The sequence below is a fragment of the Manduca sexta genome, chromosome 27 (genome assembly GCF_014839805.1).
Source record: "Manduca sexta isolate Smith_Timp_Sample1 chromosome 27, JHU_Msex_v1.0, whole genome shotgun sequence".
NCBI classification, from domain to species: domain Eukaryota; kingdom Metazoa; phylum Arthropoda; class Insecta; order Lepidoptera; family Sphingidae; genus Manduca; species Manduca sexta.
In genome coordinates, this window is record NC_051141.1 from 7,678,582 (window position 1) to 7,699,872 (window position 21,291).

General features: G+C 33.2%; 1 protein-coding gene across 1 annotated transcript in view; it reads left to right on the top strand.

The window, feature by feature from the left end:
• LOC119190884 (glutamate receptor 1-like) overlaps window positions 1-19,381 on the top strand; it is a 45,423-nt gene extending 26,042 nt beyond the window's left edge. Inside the window, exons 3-5 of the mRNA XM_037444138.1 lie at window positions 9,061-9,188; window positions 16,226-16,355; window positions 19,362-19,381. Coding sequence (XP_037300035.1) covers window positions 9,061-9,188; window positions 16,226-16,355; window positions 19,362-19,381 — 278 coding nt within the window. The remainder of the gene's footprint in view (window positions 1-9,060; window positions 9,189-16,225; window positions 16,356-19,361) is intronic.
• Window positions 19,382-21,291: the final 1,910 nt, after the last annotated feature.

Here is a 21,291-nt window from a genome sequence, read left to right on the forward strand (position 1 = left end):
CTCTATTTTTGTTAGGTGTTGTTTGTTTGTGTTTACACATAGTTCACTTTTAATATCAAGTCCTTTCAAATATAGAAAATATTTAAAGCTGTGTATCGAGGTAATTCCCATGCCAAAATATACTTAATAAGTACGTTATAGCTAATGCATGCATTGCGATATTTAATCGAAATTGAATTCAGCCTTCTCGAATTTTCTTTTTGATAAAATAGTGACACACAAAATCAAATATTATCATGATATTCGAAATAACATACTGTATCTGGGCTCAGTAAATAGCATAATTTACATAAACTTATATTCCTATACAGTGAAAATGCGATGACCTTCGCTCCTGTAAATTGGCCTTTGCAGCCATAGCATATCCGGCAATATCCCTGCAGTCAAATTAACCAGTGCCGCGGTGAACTGTAACCCTTTTCGTTCAAACCAAAGCAACGGTGCCGGCAAAACTAAAAAAAATCCACCCGGCCTTTACGGCTCGATGTGAAAAACCAATGTATCGAGTTCTACCTGAGTGGAATATGTATGCTTTGATTCGTTCGAATTTGTGTCTCAAATTCTCCATAATGTTACTATAGGCGTAGTTGTAACGGATTTTTGTGCTCAGTATCAGCGCTGAATTTAGAATTGATTCCTCGATATAGACTCTTATTAGTTCACGGGGCCGAACACACTCGTTTCATCTCCATCGTCGCATCCGAGGAAAAAACCTTTATGGGATATATAAATACTTCTGTAGTGGACGTTCGGGTGAAAATATTATTTTTATTTTATACATTGAAATAACGTTCTCCTCGTATTCATTTATAGTAATCATATTAATTACGTTCTCCACCATGGAATCTCGATTATTTCCATTTAATTGTTGAGGAGTTGGATATCCCGCAAACCAACTGCTGATGTAAACGTAGCAATACGTGTATTGCAAATAATAGCGAAGTAATAAGACACAAAAAATCAAACTAATCGCTTCTGGCCAATATATAGGTATTGCGTCCCTTTATTCAAGTAGGAAATGGCCCCGAACAATAAACATGACTTCATTACTTATAGGTAAGAACCATGTTGGTTACATCAGCTTTAAAACAAAAAAAAAACGTTTCAAAATAAGTACATTCGTTGAGGAGCTACTACTTATGTAACAGACAGATACAAAAATACAGACAATGAGATATACTTATACGTTAAATTTATAACATCCTTATTTAACGTCGGAGGTGACAATAAGGTACTAGTATCTTTATCATACACTATACAGTTAAGAAAAACTAACTAAAGGAATCGTTTTATATCACATAAGTTGAAAGTGAAATTTTGCCGGTTAAAGACAGATAAGCAGAAAATAATATAGTCCCATTATACAACGTTGAGAAAACTGTCTCAAATGTAAGACGAATTTAAAAGAATTTCAGAACAAACTTAACCGTCAGATAAAACAATCCAAGATACGTGTTGTACAAAAGTATCATCAGTACACTAGGATAACGTCATTGTCCCACAGAAGGCACAAATGTTATCACCACGTCCGTTCCGCGCGAATAAAAAATGTAAGTAAGACATTTTTTATGTCGCCTTGTAAATAAAAACAATGCGAAAATATTAACGCGGAAATTAAAAAGCAGAAACAAAAGCAAATTGCCCGTGAAGCGAGATGATCAGCGGCGACAGACACCCGCGCCCATTCGCTCTAATGACGAGTGGTCTCGGCTTCTGCGGCCTCGACGTCTGCTTCAAATCTGTTATTATTTGAGATGAATGAATGTCCACATCAGAGATTTATTTCCATACAACTTTATAAAATTATCTGGGGCAAAAAGCAAAATATGTACAAGTTGCATACCTTAATAATTCTAAAACTGTGATGTATGTGATAAAATATACTAATAAATCATCTTTAGAGTTTATAATAAAATGCACTACGTGTAAAGAATATTTAAGATTGTATATAAAACTCTTATAAGGCAAGGTGTGTAGCTACCTACTTTCGGGTTAAGTGCCTCTTACATAAACTGAGCTCGTAATCCCATAAAGAAGCCGAAAGCACTTCAAATTTTGTGACGAACTGTAAACTTGTATTGTTTTTACGAAGTATTTTGCGTTAAAAAGGTGTTTTTCCTCTCTCCTATCAACTTTTTACACTTATTTCCTAGTGATATATTTATGCCCCTATATCGCTTTAACCAGAAAAGGGAATGCAGTGAGCACGATAAAAAATAACAAAGTAAAAACTAAAATTGTTGGCACGCGTTCCTTATTGTCGTGGGGAATAAAAAAGTGAACAATGCTTATAAAAAGTTATATGTTTTAATGTAGACAGTTACAAGACTACTAAACTTGCTATTCTTCTTTCCTTTTTAAGGTTTTTAAGAATAATTATATAGAATACTATATCACCCAGTGAACTTCTTATCATCTGCAATTTATTTAGTTATAACTTTGTGTGCCTAAATTTACTTTAAGTATTTTCTTACATTTTGACTGCATCGGTGGCGTTGGTTATTTTGCATGCACGCCATGACACTGCTCGGAGCTCTCGAGTTGGAATCCTGGATCGTAGTACTATTGAGTAATGGTAGTAATATAATAGTAGAAGTAGTAATACTGAGTTTTTCTACTCAGTATCAGCTGGTGTCGGGTAAATGTGCCCGCTCTGATGAGCCCTATCATGGGATGTAACAAGTGTGTTACATCCCATGATAGGGCTCGTATAGTGATAGCGAAAAGTGGATGTCTGGCAGCACCTCTACTTAAACATTCGGATATAAAGGCACAAACTCCAAAAAAAAATACTGTATAATATTATAAAGATTGTTTTTTTAGATTATAGTGATTTTAGTCTGTTTTTTTTTTTGGTAAAAAGTGTTATCGCACGTCGCCCCGTCACGTGTGTTTTCCACGAGGCTGATAGGATAGCCTAATTGTCGCCAATACACCCTGTGTTACTTGTATATAGCAAGACCTTATCACTTTAAAATACCCCAAATGTCTGTAGTACATTTGTTACATTCATTGTAACCTTTGATAAGTCCAATTATTAGCTATTCATGTGAATGTAATCATAATATATTTTATGCCCATAAAATCAAATATAAAACGTCACACATATTAATTTTAAATCGTAATAGTCATTCATGTATGAATTGACTTAAGAATAATATTTGTAGAATAGAAGGATCATTATTTCGAGGAGTTGTGGTTTATTATCTAAGCTGTTAGCCAGTAGCCCCTGAGGGTACGCAGAAATGAAGCTAGTGTAGGCACTATATGATTGGTCGGGCTCATTTCCGTAAGCTGATCACATCAGGTTCAAATTTCAATTTCACCTCATGTGTGTTGATCGAGTCGGAATGTACACAAGCTTCGAATGCAAAAATAAGGGAAGCCTAACGATATTTTATGTTTACGCGAAGATTAGACATTGGAAAGGGCGAAGTTTCAGATTTTACCGAGATAAAATGCCAATAATAGTTTTATGAGAAGGAAGAAACCCAATACATCCTCGTTACGCACAGGCACTAGATCAATATATTGCAATAGGACAGTTTTATATATTTTGAATACTTTGATGCGAGTTATACGTAAGCTATTATAACCGCTTATAGATTCCTATAAAAATCTTCTCAGACTATACACACTATGTACGTGAGTAAAATTTCATGCATAAACTTGCTAAAGATATATTTTTTTTAGCGCTCATGCTTGTGAATGTAGCTAGATCATAAACATTTGGAACATACATTCACAACATTTTTATGTTTTATTATTCCGAATGTATCACTTACGAAGCTGTGAACATTTAACGCATTTATCCGGTAACGTATTAAAAGCGAAACAGGTGTTAATATTGACAATTACGAGCACTAAAATTTGGAAATTTAATGACCGCGTACAATATTATGTAGTTAAAAAATTTGTTCGTGCACGAAATATTATGTATATTTATAAAACCAGCCTTGTATTATAAACTGTCCACTGCTGAAAACGGGACTCCTTTGTTACTGAGAGGGTTACCTTTGTTTGATTTTAGTCCACCATGTTGGCCCAGAGCGGTTTGGCGGATTCACATACCTTCAAAATTGTTATGGAGAACTTTTAAAGCAAGCTATAATTCACAAATAATACTCGTATAGCTTAGAAAAATCAGAGATGCGTTTGGGTTTCGAACCTGCGGACATTCGTGTCGGTTGTCCGTTTCATTCCCAACTAGGCTATCGCCGCTATATCATGCATGTAAAATATATGTACGAGTAAATATATGCGGATAGTGGTCGCTTTGAAATAATAACTTGAGTAGGCCATATTCCGTAGTGGACTTCATGTAGCTTATGATGATGATGTAACATATAGGTATTACTCTTTGCTAGTGGCGTAGCTTACGATTAAGTCCTGTACGAGAATAAAAATAAAGCAATAAGGGAAAAGGCTTTCAATTAGTAAATTAAATATTAGTACCAGATTAATAGTTCCAGAGATAAGGGCGATTCCAGAGATAAAAAAAAATCATTTCTCTAATAATGGGGAAGATTATATTAGCCAGATAATTGGGACCCGAATTTGAAGAACTCTCTAGTAAGTATAAACAAAAGCTCAATCTTTATTCTTTTTCACTGCCTTTTTGACTGATATTTAATGTTACGTTTTATTGACGATTCCAGTATATTTATGTTAATATAACAGAAAACATATGTGTATTTTTTTTTGTATTGAAGTGACTTTTAGATTTCATGTTATTATGTCGTCCTATCGGATAAAATAAATTTAGTATTCAGTAACGTAATTAACGTTACCAAAGCTATGGGCTGTAATATCAGACTATTTACTTTGAAGAACTTGTACTGTTCTAAACTGCTCCTTTATTAATTAAAGTATCACTTTATAGGCTCAATGAATTATTTAAATACCTAATTTATGTTTTAACACATATTTTAAGTTAACGTTAAAGGAAAAATCTAAATGACCTTCGATATTTTGTTTGTTATAACAATACTTTTTTATTACTAGAAAAATGTTTGTCTACTCATTAATAACAGAAACTTAAATACTCAAATTTTAGGAATAATGTAAGATTGTAAGGGGAACGTAAAAAGTTCCATGCTTACACACAAGTTCAAACTTGTATAACACCACTTAGCTCAATTTTGATCTCGTTGAAATATAATACACAATAGACTGAAAATTGTTTTAAACATTTTATGCAGTTTTATCCGCGGCTTCATTCAAAACAATTCCCACATGTCTATTTATTTTGAACCGTCAAAAGTTCTCGTAAATCGGCGTTTGTACGTCGTAAATACAAATTTAATACGAAAATATGTAAAATATTTCCGAAATTTATTGAATAAAATACAAATACAATGAAAATGAAGAAAATATATAAATTATAATAACTAATTAAATGTGTTGGTGGTATAATTTCATCTACCTAGAAGCAAAGTATATTAAAGAGATTAAGAAAGTTTTGAATATAGCGCACCGCGACACCGTGTCATCGCCGCGAAATTAGTTTGTAAAGATGAAACAAAGGTGCGTAATAAATGAAAAGTTAAATTATTTTATTTCTAAAGGTAAACAGACGATGTCAAAGTTTATTTAAATTATGTAAATTTTTCTTTAGTCCTTGCTCCTGTAATCAGTTTTCACAGAAAATCACGGGCAGACAATATAAATAAGCATTTTTTATATTAAGTGTCGTGTTATCGGTTATTAACGTTTAGTACTCAAGTTTATAAATTAAACCTAACTTTGAAGACGAAACTAAACAGAGTTTATTTCGAAACACCCAAGTTTCACAAAGCGCCTTGGACCTTAGTCATCGCCCAAATCACGAAGTAAAAGAAAGATATTATAATACTATAAAAATGTATTATAACGTAAGTTCATCATCAAAGAAATACCTGCTACCTAAGAACTCGGTGAAGGTTAACCTTCACGCCACGAAGATAGTGTCTTTTCTATATCTTTGGGATCAAAGGACAAAAAAATACGAAAGTAAACAAGTCAGACTGCGACTTAAAAACAAACACACATCTCAGCTTTATCTCCGAAAGGATAGGCAGAAGTGCAACCCGGGGCGCGAGCACTTTTCACCGTATGTGGATGTGTGTGTGTGTTTTTTTTTACTGTGAATAACGAGACGAGCTTGCCGTTCGCCTGATGGTAAGCAATACGACCGCGTATATTATGTGTTCCCTCCTATGATGTGATACAGGGCGAGTGTATCGCCGTATCGGGCAGAAATTCTAGACTAAAGACTAATGCTGAACATAAAAACTTAAATATCACTCTGCCCAACTCGAGACTCGAACCCAGGACCTCAGAGCGGTGCCATACATGGCACGCAACACAACTATGCCACCGAAGTAGAATGCGAGTAGGCGCTTTGAAAATTATGTGCATTACACTTAAAGTTAATTGTCTATTTCATTTTTTGTATCAGAGTTTTATGTAAAACTATTATGATAAAGCATCATTGATTGAACGTAAAAAACACTTGACTAAAGAAACCTCAACACCGGTTCATTATTGTTAATAGACACTCGGCAGAGCGGCACAGGTTGACACACCTTTTATTGTAATTGCAACCTAACGCAATTACCTTAAAAGCCTGTCAGAGGAGCTAAATTTAATGAACTTGAAAATAAAGTGGATTGTCTTATTTAATCCTCCTTCGCTTTCTGTTTTTTGCCACCCCAGGGTTGACAAGTAAATTAAAACTACTTTTTTTTCGTTTGCAAATGTTCGTAGATTTCTAGCTGTTATAAAAAAAAACTATTCACAATGACTCAATTTTCATTTTTTAGTCGTACAGATGACAAAAAAGGAATCACAGGACCTATTTTTATTATATTTTGTGCAGATTTAAAAAACGTAGCTTATATAGCACTTGCTTTTAATTTGATCGTAAGACCCATGAAACCAACATAGGCATACCCTCAACCCTAGTGATGGTAGCAGAACGCGAATTTTACCACGAAAAAAGTGTAGGTTTTTTCATTACAAGTAAACATCAAAAATATAACATACTCTCTTTAAAATACTTATTAAGATCTTAATATTTTTAACTATGTTGGTGGTGGGCTATATTTTACATCCGCCCGAATAGCAAATACATATGCAAGGTGGTAAAACCCGCCATATCCACGCCACATGGTAGCCACACTGTCCAAGTAAGTGTGTCACGTTCCGGAAACACACTGTTTACATCCTATATAATTGTGTCGACTGCCGAGGGGTAATCATCACTCGTCAGTCGACATTCTATTGGACCCCACTCCACTTATCATGAGGGGGGTGGATCGTTTTGCTATGCACACATAAAAAAATACTTTAACACGCCTAATTAATTTCGAAAAGAGTTCACTTGTTAATTGTTTTATAAAACTTATTTGGAATCCACATATAACTGATATGTTATCTACTTTTATATCAGTGTGTCTTGTCTTTGTAGAATTTATAGTTTGTTTATTATTACGTATAAATTAAAAAATAATATATTCTTTTTTTTTCATGTATCGATGTATTTGGATGATATGAATTTTCTTAAAAAATGCTAATAACTGTCGATATTTCAAAACTATTGCAATAAAACGTTTAATATCCCAAAGAACTATCTTACGTCATCCCCATTAAATTGCAGAATGTAACAAGAACAAGTAAAAGCTAAAGTTTAAACTTGTTTGTTCGAACACGCTGTCTTTCTAACTACTATCTACTCCGATTCTTAATATCTTTTCACTAATACGAAGCTGATCCCTGAGTGCTATTGGTTACTTTTACACCGAAGTTGTACGCACAAGAGTCGCCACAGAAGCTAATAATATAACAATTGCCTGCGGCTGCGGTTGCGTGAAACCTTATTCATTGTCATCAATGATTATTTCCGTATGGAAGTACAACACTTAAAACGAATGTAATTAAAGGATAAAATACGTGATACCATAATTTAACAGTGGACTATTGCCTACGCGTGCGCGCCTTATAATAACTATACAAAGTATTCCGTGCTGTGTAAAGCTGTACCGTTGTGTGGCTCACACTAACTATAGTGCAGCTCCAAATATCATATGCAGCGCCGACCGCATCACAAAAGGCCTCGTTTAACACAATAAATGCAACCCGTTTGCGCCACTATTTTGCATAACGTCATAACTGTCGATTGGCAGAAGCTCCTATGTTATCGCTCTTTTGGCTATCGTCCCTCCGATTCCTAACACGCGTAGAGAAAATTTGAGGATGAGATGTAAATCTATTGAATCGGTGAATATACCCACACCTGTTTAGATCTTACATAGACGGGTAATCTGAAGTAGTTTCTTCTTTTATAGACTCTTAATGAGATTGTATTTAGACCTTTATACCGTAGCAGCAGCTAATGATATAAAAGTTTAAAATTCGCTGGCAAATTTCATAATTATTTAAATCAACTAATAACATCCTTAAATGTCAGTACACATATCACAATAGATGGCATAATTAAATTTAGTTCGTTACATTTTACTTTAAGAAAAGTATACAGATCTATGGTATTAAGTTAAATATCATTAAACCATTATATAAATCAGAAAGTTAAAATAAAACCGAATTGTGTCGATGGCTGCTAAATATACAGTCTGGATGCATAAGTGATATGATTTATATGATAAAGTAATGTTTTATAAGAAACTGTACGTTTTCAGTTATAATGTTTTGTTATTTCTTGTATTTAAATACCTTATGAAACAGATCCCTGACAAAAAATGATTAATGATTTGTCTATGAGAATTTGTCATCTGTATTTGCTGTCCTGACAAATAGACCTGTTAATGCACAAAAATGCTAAAAGCCATAAATGATCTAATTTTCTTGTAAATATATACGAGATTTTGTTTTGATCGAATTCTTTTTTCGAATTAGTTATTTCGATCCCTTATAGATCTCTGGAGGATTAGTAGTTATACAATTTTAGTGTATCTATAGATGAATATATAAGCAATTGTACTATTTAAAAAATTACATTTCAAATGAATAATATAATGTAGCTACTCACACAATAAATTCAATAAGCAATATTGTCCACAGTTTGCAATCAGTTCGCCCGCGGCGTGTTTGCGATGCTCGGAGCGGTCACGCCCGAATCCTTCGACACGCTGCATTCGTACACTAACACTTTCCAGATGCCATTCGTCACGCCATGGTTCCCTGAGAAGGTGAGTCTATAGAAAGAAGATAAGTCTAAGGTAAATACGTGTTCCAGAGGAAATATTAACAATAGCTCACCATACCTCTCCATAAATATGAGAAGAAGGAATTGTAACTTATTGGTGAAGTTTAAAGAAGATTGCTTATTTATTATGAATTTAGAATAGTGATCCTTATATCCTACTTACTTATGTAATTGTCGACGATAACATAAGACAATGCAAAGACACTTAGTAAATATTTTCTCTGCAAATTAAATAATTTGAAATTACGAACTTACTATCCAATTAAGTGTTTTTAGTGATACAACTAACCGATTTATTTTCCCCATTCTGCAAAACCGTATTAATGTCCATTTTCTGATGGATTTCATCTGTATCTTAATTCTGAAAAAAATCACTAACATCCTCACATACACCCGTCTAAATATTAGCAAATTTTCCAATGCCTAGTTTTGTTACTGACAGCTGGTCATGTCAGCTAAATGTTTGGAGAGAAGTATATTTTAAATTGTCTATTAATTCAATAGTTCCTAGTAAATTGGATCAAGTACATAAACTTTCTCTTTTTGGATAGTTTTTACATTTCTTGCATGCTTTAGAACCCTTGCGAATAATTTACCGATAAAATAAAAATGGTATGTTAGGATCCTTTATTAAGTTTAAGGATCCGAGACTATATCAGTTTTAATTGATAGAGTAAATAGAAATTGTTTATGACATAATATTATTATTACATCACGCTCCTGAGTAGGAAGCTGATGTATATAATGTAACTGACTTACATTTCGCTCATTTTCGCTGCCATTCTATAAGTGACATTCGGTACTCGTAAGTACTCGTCGCTATTTACCTGATACAACTTGATATCAGCTTGATATTGAGTAGTAAAATCAGATATCACTTTACCCGAACCAGAGTCGAATCCGAGACCTTACTGTGTATACAACTACGTCAACAACTCCTAAGAGTAGTATAGGTATGCCCGTTTGCAATTATAGCTTACCAAACGTTTCAACCTATTCAATATAGTATATGCCTGTTAAAGTCTACATTCCCGTGGCTATGAATGTATTTAACAGACTTACTATTCCATTCCATATGAGAATCTTGAACAAGTCTTTTATTATTGAGAACAAGAGCTAAAATATTCAACATAATGTTGTTTTTTGAGCTTATTTCTATGTTTTGGAAACATACCTTATTTTATAACAGCCAATAGATTACATTATCATCATTAACCACATAAAGTTCACTGCTGAAAATAGGCCTCCCCTAAATATTTCCAGACGGACTTGTCGAAGGCATTACGTGTTCATTAATTCTTTAACTCATCCTAAACTTTAAGAAGCAAGTGAATGTGTAAAATTAATATAATTATAAACACGAAAGTAAATAAATTTACAAAATTTTGTTGTTTGTCTTAGAACTTGTTTAAGAAACAATATTGTAATTTATAAATCCAATAACAGTAATATTATAAGGCGTAAAAACATCAAAATCGCCTTCCAAGATACAGAGTGGGCCTCTGAATCGTCGCGTTGAAAATGTTTACGTTCAAAGACGATCATTTTTTAAAGTGTTTTTAAATAATCCATTACCTTCTTTTTCATTGATTTGATTATAATTTATCTGTTATTATATTTCGTAATTAGTTACGTCTATTCTCAGTTCTGACATATTTGAAAATAGTACTGTTTGGTCCACGTCAATCGAAATGTCATTATCTAGACCAGAGGTTCCAAAACTTCTTTTTTCTCATAGACCCTTTCAAAATTTTGCTGGTTCCGGTGGACCTTTCTTTTTGGTTTCGCAGAGAATACTTGCATTACAAATACTATACACCATTGTGGGTGGCGTCTGGAGAGTTACGTTGGGGTCACCGTGCCTTTTACGACTTCTATCAATACTTTCTGCCTATATCGATAGGTGAAGTCAAGACAACATACATACGTGTTTTACTATCAAAACAGGTATATTTTCGTCGATCCCGCTTACGAATTCTGGACCTCCATTTTTTGTCACGCCAACGGAGACCCCCGTCAAGTCTACCGTGGACCCCTGAAGGTCCATCTGGGACCACTTTGGAAATCAATGATATAAAATATACCTAATGTACTTTAAAAGTAATTTTATTTTATTAGCCAGTATTTTTATTATAATTAAGTTATATTCATGTTCCAAGTTAGTTTCACATTTCTGTTAGTTGAAATGAACAGTAAGGAAGCCGAGTGTAAATAGTATTCTTTATACGCGAGGGAAATTGTGAATGTTTAAATTGAGTTTAGTAAACTGGACTTTTTCCCGTCGTCTTCTGCTAACTGCACAAGGTGATGAAGCCATTGACGGCTACGTTTTATTTAGTTTACCAAATTGAACATTTTAATATAATTTTTGCCATTTATAAACTACTAGGCCATCTCTTCGCTTAACTAATTTCTTTAGAAAATATAACAATTAAAATTAATTTGAAAATATTTTCATTTTTTTACAAATATTTTGTCATTGATGATACTTCGGAATGTTCATTTCCCACTTCGAATCGATACTACTTTTAAAAGAGACATTGCCAATAATAATCGAATTTTCCTACTTACAGTTAATAATACTTCGTATTTTCTTTACTGTAAGTAGGAATTACTGGCACCATGTGGTGCTTGTAACGCAGATTTTTTAAATTGTTTTGTAGCCGCAATTTTATAGAATTGCTTCAATAATTCGTATTATATGGCATTTAAGTATTTCGCTATAATATTTGACAATAGTATACGCTAAAAAGAAATTCATGATGGCGATTTCCATATGTATTTTTACTGCTATCATGGCATACGATTTACACGGTAAATGCCAAATACCTACACTCAAGGGGCGCAGTTAAAATGTCAGGATTCGAAAATTTATCAAAACTATAACTTAACGGAACCAATATTCATGGTACAAGTACATAAGATGTAGTTTTTAGTCTGAAAATAGTATTGTCAAGTAAGTGAAGTATAATAAGATAGATGTTGATAAAAATTGAGTCATTTAACAAAGATGGATGCTGCAAACATCTCCAGTGGAAACGTCGACGCTCATTGCATTACTCGGCATCAATTTCTGTCTCTTATACTCCATCTAATGGAAGCAATTTATTGTACGCCCGAAGAAGAATGTACGTTAGTAAATACTAAAGACAATGCTTTTCATTATACAGTAAACAATGTAGCTATTTGTTGATGTACTATTGTGTTTTTTCTTGTATTGATCATAAAGCTATTAGCCGAGAGCCCCAATGGCGTATTTCGAGTCATGAGGACTGTGAAACGACATCGAGTTAGATTCTGGCATCGATATAAACAATTCTATGGTGGTGGGCCAGAATTTCTAGTGACTGTAATCTTGTACACTCGATACAAGATTTTCATTTTAACGTAGGGTCAGCACTATGAGGGTTTTCATTTACTATCGCAGGTATATTTATGCATGTATTGCTAATGGCGTCTAGTGGCGGCACTGCGCTAATGTTTTAGAGGAATAAAATTTCCAGTGTCTAAGGATAAAAAGTAGCCTATATGGTAACCCTCACCCGTGGACTTGTTCCATCTGTCTGCCAATTTTCAATCCAGACATTGAGTTTATGAATTTTATTTGGGACGGGGACTTTTGGGCTTTGCTACCAGATGCAGAGGAGGCTTATTGCCGTGGACGTACAAAAAAAATCGGTGGTACCTACATTTAATTTTCGGCCACTTGGATTCAGACTCAAAAATATTTAATGTTTGATTAAATAGGAATACTTTACACAAACGTACTGTTGACATTAATATATGTGTGATAGTTCAAATGGAGATCTAAACATTAATTACTTTACTGTTCTCGCAAATAAAATATTGCTTTGACTCGCTATCGATGTATTTTCCGGAATACATTAAGTATAGTTAGCATTTGCTCTATGTTTACGCTCTACAGTAAATATCCATGAAAACGAAACAAATCCGTTTTCAACTGTTTACGGAGATTCTCTCAAACATTCTCTGTTACTTTTTGTAGATGTGCTTCGTCGAATAAGAAAAAGTGAAATCGTTTAAAAAATTACTGAGTTCTGAGGTAACAAACACTTAACAAAAAAAAAAACAAAATATCGTCGAATAGAAAATAATAAAATAAAATATTGCCCTATTACTAACAAGAAACAACGTTTATATTTCAATTATTCGAAATTTTATTCTTATAAACTTTAATCATATTTATTATTATTTTGATTTGCAAACAAAATAACTAGAATGTTGAGCGTGTTTGGATAAAAACATTAATATGTCTATCACTGCACCATGTCACGCATTTTTTACCTATATTCGCAAATGTTTCATAATCTTAGTATTATGTTTTATGACATATAGTATTAGATTGACAAAGGTCTAATCACTTGGTACATACACGAATAAAAAAAAGTATAGACAAGTGCTTTTTTCTATTTTGTTGATTTCATATTGAGTTATAATTATGTCCAATATAAGACAATATTAAAATTTTATGTTTATCTTTAAACATTACCTTACTCCTCAATTAATATCAAAACATGTGCGTATAAAGGTAGAATTTGCTAGAGAAGTTACAGTTGTCAATGTTGCCAGCGTTCATTAATCGATGTTGTAGCTTTTATACGCTAACTTAACGATCGTTGAGACCCGATAGAAAGCGATAATGAACTTCATTACATTAATACTATTCATGAATATGTAGAAGATTAAAAATTTACTTAGTTATTTTCTGTGGGCGGGTGAAGGTGTAGCTATTTTTGTTTTATTCTCTGTGAAAACAAAACAAAAATAGCTACACCTTCACCCGCCCTCAAAATCTTTTATATTTTCACTTGCAGAATGGGCGATTTACAAGTAGTGGCATCTTCGCTACCGCATTATAACATGCGACTTTATAGTCTCTGAGATTTTAGTAAGAGAAAAAAAAACACGACTATTGTTTGCTTATTGGCTAGTTCGGTAACACCATGGAAAGTATAAATGAGTAGAATCATTACCTAATGCCATCTCTTATTTATGAAGTTAATTAATCTTTGTTTAAAATTTGTTACCGTCAGCATTCTGTAAAGGTAGAAACTTGCCGATATTTTTATTATTACTGTGTTCCGAGAACACTATTTTTTGTGATAAAAAAATCAATAATTCTAGCAACCAAAAGGACGTGAAAAAAAGGATAAAAATGTATTTCAATACGATGTCAAATACTCGTGATACCGAAATATTCCCCTGTAACTTATTATATCGAGGAACATAATACAGATTTCGTAAACTAATTTGAGAAAATTACGCAGTTCCAAAACTATGCTAACTATTTAACGTTAAAAGCGATGTGTTTATCAATCAATTAAAATATAAAATTGTTTTAATTAAAATCACTAATGTATTAAGTGTCATAAACATTGCCACTAATTAAATTAAAATAAAGGCTTTATAATTTTAAATAGGTTTGTTGACGAACTATTACCTGAATTCACAGTAAATTTGTGTTTTGTAAACACTATGCAAAACTGCCTATAGTTTAATTATAGAGCTTGTTATTTGTAATGTAATATCAATCTTTATCCGGATCACACACAATGATAATTATGGTGAAATTAAATTAATTTTATAACATATAATAATAATAATATCAGTCCTGTATAATACACTTGCCCACTCCTGAGCACGGGCCTCCTCTACTACTGAGATGGATTAGGCCTTAGTCCACCACGCTGGCCTAGTGCGGATTGGTAGACTTCACACACCTTCGAAATTCCTATACAGAACTTCTCAGATGTGCAGGTTTCCTCACCGTTAAAGCGAACGATAAATTCACAAAGAATACACACATGATTTTAGAAAAGTCGGAGGTGTGTGCCCTTGGGATTTGAACCTGCGTACATTTGTCTTGGTAGTCCGTTCCATACCCAACAAGGCTATCGCCACTATATTCATATATTATAATTTTATTATACACAGGTATAATTTTTCATCAAGAATATTTTGACTGGTATAAAATTGCCTTTTAGTAACATGAAATTTTTTCAACAATTTCATTCCAACAACGCATAACAATTAAGATATATTGATTGTCCGTGATTGATTGTTAAAACGTATCGATATATAATAATTTTACAGTTCTAATTTAATAAGGTATTCGAACAAGAAACATACTAACGCAGTTTTCTCAGATTAAAACATAGTTTAAATCAATTATAAGACTTTTAAGTCCGCATTATTTCAATCCCTATTTATCCATTCACCAATCCATACATTACGCTATGATTATCATACTAAGATCACTGATCTGCGAAATTAAGGTCGTAACTGTAGATCACCTTGAATTAGCGATTTGAATATACATCAAATTTATTGTGTAGTATTATTAAAAATTTATATATTAAACTCATCGTGTAATAGTATGCTGGGGCAAAATAACAATTTTGCCCTGGGGTTTCTCGCGGCTCACGATATTACTAAAAGCTTCACAATTTACCCCCATTTCCGCTCTTTAAATTTGGGCTTTATACAAAATTTGTACGAGCGAACGGTGTTCAAGTGTATGCATCACATAGGCTCACCAGTAGAAGCCGTTGGTCTTCACATAAAAGTTTTCTATTCTAGCAATTTGCCTATAGTTTTATATATGTTGTTGCATATTGTTATACGTACTTATTTTAATAATAGAAGATAATCTATGCAACCCGAGAAGAACTGTACATTTAATTTTTTTTACCCTTACATATAATAAAACAAAGTTCCTCCCCGTCTATCCGTTTGAATGCGATAAAATGAAAAATAGTCAAATTGATTTCAATGAAATTTGGCATGGAGGTAGGATGAGACTTTGGACATATGTTACTTTTTATCCCGGGAAAGTAAACCGGGAGCGCTAAAACTGTCACGCAAAGTAAACCGCGAATAAAAGCTAGCTAAAGCATAAAATGCAATATAATTGTAATTTTCATGCATAAAACTAGCTACGTACCCCATAGATTATAATACATGTATAAATATGTTGCTAAAGCAAGATTTTCCGGACAGGTGATCCCGCCCTCGTCAGGGCTGATCGATCATGCGGTGAGCATGCGGCCTCATTACCACAAGGCTATAGTCGACATGATCCTCTACTACGGATGGAAAGAGATCATTTACATGTACGACTCTCATGACGGTGAGTGCTTAGTTTGATATTAGTTTAGAATTAAGTGGGAGAGATAGCGAACTTCGAGAATGAAGGTAAGTAATTGATCGCTTAACTAACTTACGATAGTACAATGTTTATAAAATTAGCAAACAATATTACATCTTATCAGTTTTGAAACTGTTTATAATTTGCAAAATAAAGTAGACGTCTTATAACTCGTTTGTTCAGAATACACTTTTTATTTTAGTAATACCTATTTATTTTCATTAGCAACATTTTCATTTAGATTTCGCAATTTATATAATAAAAACATTTGGTGATTCAATAACGAAGAAAAATGTACTTTATAATTTTATTATAATACAGATCAGTCTGATGTCGATTGCGTTCAACTACACATAAACACTCACAGTAATATTAATTACTAGGCATTGAGGCTACACATGTAATTTTAAGTTCGTTATGGTATTGGTACTGTTTATTGGCGATAGTATGAAACATTAGGCGAGTGGCGTGTTCATCTCGTCATTCAACTACAAAAAAAAAGAATAAAGGACGTTTGGAAATCTCGAAAAATATAGTATAGATGCGTGGAAAGTGTTCGGGATTGATCCGTATGATATTTCACTTATCATATGGAATGCAACAAGTAAATCCACGCAGGTTTCCTGACTGCGCTAGTTGTCCGGCATAGTTGGGCCAGTCATTCTACAAACAAATACGTTAAAACACGTATAAGACGATTTTAAAGAGTCCCAGCCAAAATCGATTCGAAATATTATGCAAATTGGGGATAATGAAATGTAATATGTGCTAATTTTGGAGAGGTATCGACTTATATACTTATTTAAAACCTGTTCAAAAACTATTATAATTCATGTTTCGTATCTTTGCAATTTTAAATTACTTTTTACATTATTAGTACATATTTAAAAAAAATACATTATTTTAAGAAAGTGATCTTTTGAAGCGTTTAACTAATCGGTGAAACTGTAATTGCAATTCATTTAACTTCCAGATTGTGCATTATATTAGGGCAGCCGCATTCAAAACCGAAAATAGTCTCGTAATTTATATTCTGTTTCAGAATATATCCGAAATATAAGCAAACGGTTTAATTTTTTACATTGGAATGGTTTATTTTCAATGTAAACAAATATAATTAAATACCAAAGGCATTATGGACATAATACTTACAGTTAAATCAATGTATATGTATTTAATAAGTGTCCCAGTTTTTATTCAAATTAACAAACGATTTAAAATTAATACGTAGTGTTCTTATCACCCTTAATATGAACACTAAATATTAATTTAAAGACGTTTAAATGAAGCAGATTTTTGCTTTTTAGCAATGGTGTAAAAATCTCGCAATTAATGTTGACGAAAAAGTGTTTATTCAAATTTATTATACTACATGTGGTAAGGCTGTCACGACTCTGTGACTTCTGTATGAGCTCTTAAAACGTATTTAAAACAAATAAGGCTCCGTTTTTAGACATGAATTTCTCCTGCGTACGGTTGTTAATCGACCACCGTTCCGTGTGATGAAAGCCTTAGACTTATCCAATGCATTCTTGTGTATAGGAAATACGTTGGTTAAGAGAAATGAATTCTATTTAATAAGCAACTGCATTGTAAATGAAATGAATAGCGTGGTGTAAAGTGGTATCGCTCCTATATCCATCTACTCGCGTTTAAATGAAAAGAAGTTGATTTTCTATTTAACATATTTTCATTAAGCTTTCTCTCCCGGACAATTCCTAGAAAGGTAAAAAACCTTGAAAATAAAAAGGATTAACAACTTTGTTAAAATACTCAACTAAGTAATGAATGATTGTTCCATTAAGAAAACATATTAAAATGCATTGTCGTGTGCCTCTGGAGAATCAGAATTATGTCACGCACAATGTTTGAGAGCAACCTATACAAAGTATCGCAGCCAATCTAGGAATCATACGCAACGGAGATTAAAATTCATGTGTGGATCTTGGACCGCGCAGAAAATGCATTTTGATTTATTGACTTCTATTTTTATAATAAAAGTAATTATTAATTACATCCTCTGTTTATTTAACATTTAAAAGCCGTTCTATCTAGACTCTGGGGATACACATTAATAATGTTGGGAGTGCAGAAACGTTCCGATCACTTGAAGACTGGGTAAAAACTTTCCTATACCTTAACTATTCATCTAATAATATTCAAATACTTCAATAACTTAGTCAGTTGACATTTCTATTCGATTTTGGACTTAATTCAAAATGCCGCATCATGTGAAATGATCGTAAACTATTTTTATATCTTGAGTTTGGACTTTAAAGTTGGGCATTACAAGAAGCAAACGTACCTACGTTAGAATCAATTGCGTTTTAGTTTCAATAATCTTAGTTTCAATAATCAACTCTAGTCCACCGAAACCTGACAATAAACTGCATTTAGTTTACTAGTTCTAAGTTTTATTATATTTTCTAAAAAGTAATAACTTTCAAGGATCCAAGCAAAAACGTGGCAAATTATGTCAAAGTATGTACCCGTCTTGAGATAACAGGTAACCGAGAGCGCAGCGATATCCTTGTTGTTTTTTCAGATTAACTTTTTAATATCAGTGAATATTAAGATAAAGGACAAGCAACGGGGTGAGCCGAGCTCTCGGCAAGTCGAGGATTAGTATTCTCTTTATCGTTTTGCTTTACAACAGAAAATGGCGGTTTTATAAATCGTAAATTGTACAGCTCGCCAGGGATTACAACAGAGCTGACTCCTCCGATAATAAAATGTCGGCACGATAGAGATTGCGGTGGACACGGTCGGCGCCGCTAATAGTCGCTGCAGTCGTTTAATGGGCTGCCTATCACCGATGGAATACCGCCAAGATTTTTTTTTAATTACGCCGCATAGTCCTTTGATGTATATGGTGGACCCGTTTTTGTCCGTGGATTCATCTGCAATTGCGACGTTTACAGCGACCTAATTTAATTTTGAAATGTTACCTTGGTTACTTTACAAATAATATTTCATGCGTATTTCCAGAAGCATGCCTCTATGATTAACCGCCAATTGCAATTGGCGATTCTAATAGCTTTTTTGTCTGTCTCAAAAATGGACCAATCAGAACAAATTTTTTTTTGAATGCTTACAAATGTTGTTATTTTGATTTGTTCATTCTTTGAAACGGATTGAAGATTGAGGTTGTGATCGTTTTATTTACACAACCTTAAACCAGTGAATAATGTAGAGTAAAAATATTATATCTGTAAGATATATGAACATTAATTCAATAGTCACGAACACAGGCTAAGCAACATACAAATTAAAAAAGTAGGATTACTAAATATGACAATGAAATAACATAGGACACGTACAAAACTACCAATATATACGTATATTAATATTAAATGTTTGCGTTTTTGTATCTTTTCTGGCTCGAAGTACTCAGATTTTTTCGTTGGTGGTGCAATTAATTCGCCTCCAGGTTCATTCACACATTTTTTTTACTGCACGCAATCATTTTTTGCGTCAAAATTTAATTGGAGGGATGTCGTTCGGTTGCAAAATATTGGCCAGACTAGTGTCGTGCATGTCTCTTAAAAAAAAGAATTATACCAGTTTTCTATTAACCCAAAAACTGTCAAATTTCGGTACTTCATGCCCATCGAAAAAATATTGAGTAATAAATAAATTGCTTTAATTAATAAAAACGGAGGGTGCCTTGCGTTTATTTAAAGCATAAATCAAGACCATTCTAATCCCTTATGATTCGTTCGTCTATTCACTTTTATTTTAACGGAAGAAATATTCTTTACAAAATAATAGAGGATGCTCAGTGCTCACACCTTCTCCTATATGAAAAGCCTTTCCCGGTATAAAAGCCCCTTAATCACTATAGCGAACCATAGCGTCATCTGTACGTTGCCAGAGCAATCTAATTAAAAATCAAATAAAAATTACAACATATGTATCTCATGGAAGCAAATAAGCGGGTTAAATAACCTATATGATAATCTAGAACTGGCCTTGCGTACTGCGTTTAAAATTAAATCATTTCATTTAATTTTAAACGCAGTAATCCCTGAACGGATTTAGATGGAATCTGGCTAAACAAATATCTAAGATTATCACAAACATTCGCATTTATAAAATTAATAAAGTATAATTTTACTGCATTTCGATTACTTAGTAGTACATTAATCATTATCTGATGTTTATTTTTATTTTTGTACTATTATCATGGTCTCAAATTGTGACCAGATTTGAATCATACAAAAGATTTGACTAACGTCAATCACTTCATATGTATTTCGTCTGCAAAAAATATAACAGAAAAGGGCCAAGGTAACATAACGAATACTAAGTATCTATAGAATACACCGTATTTTTGTACCACGCTACTTATATTGAGCAGGTCATAAATATTATTCATAACACACGACCTGAACACCTTAGGTAGACCGCCGTTCCTGAAGTTATGAAACTGTCCTGGTTTTATAAGTAGCTGGCTTACAACTAAACACGATCGCTTCGTATATATTACGGGGCTATCAATTTTGGGTTGGGATTTTATCTAGAAAAATTCTCCGGAAAAATATTCACATTTATGGATAGCGGGTGCACGATTTATGACTATTAACCTCAGTGTAAGAGAGGTCATAAGAACTATCGCCTTACAAGTTTGGAAGCGCAAATCGTTGTAACTAGAAATATGCGCGCAGGACAATGGGCTCCGGAGGCCGGTACGTTCAATTTTTACTCCATAAATCTAGTTGCCGGAATGACTATCTGTTCGGGCTATATTTGGTGAATTTAGCAATGTTATTGTTACTTAGTTGGGTAATATTAATACCCTTAACTTAAAGCTTTCAATTTATTTGTACTTATTATACCAGAACTTATAACTTAAGGGTATTTTCGAGTAACAATCTACATTCAGACCGAAAATGTATATAAGTTCCACCATTTCAAG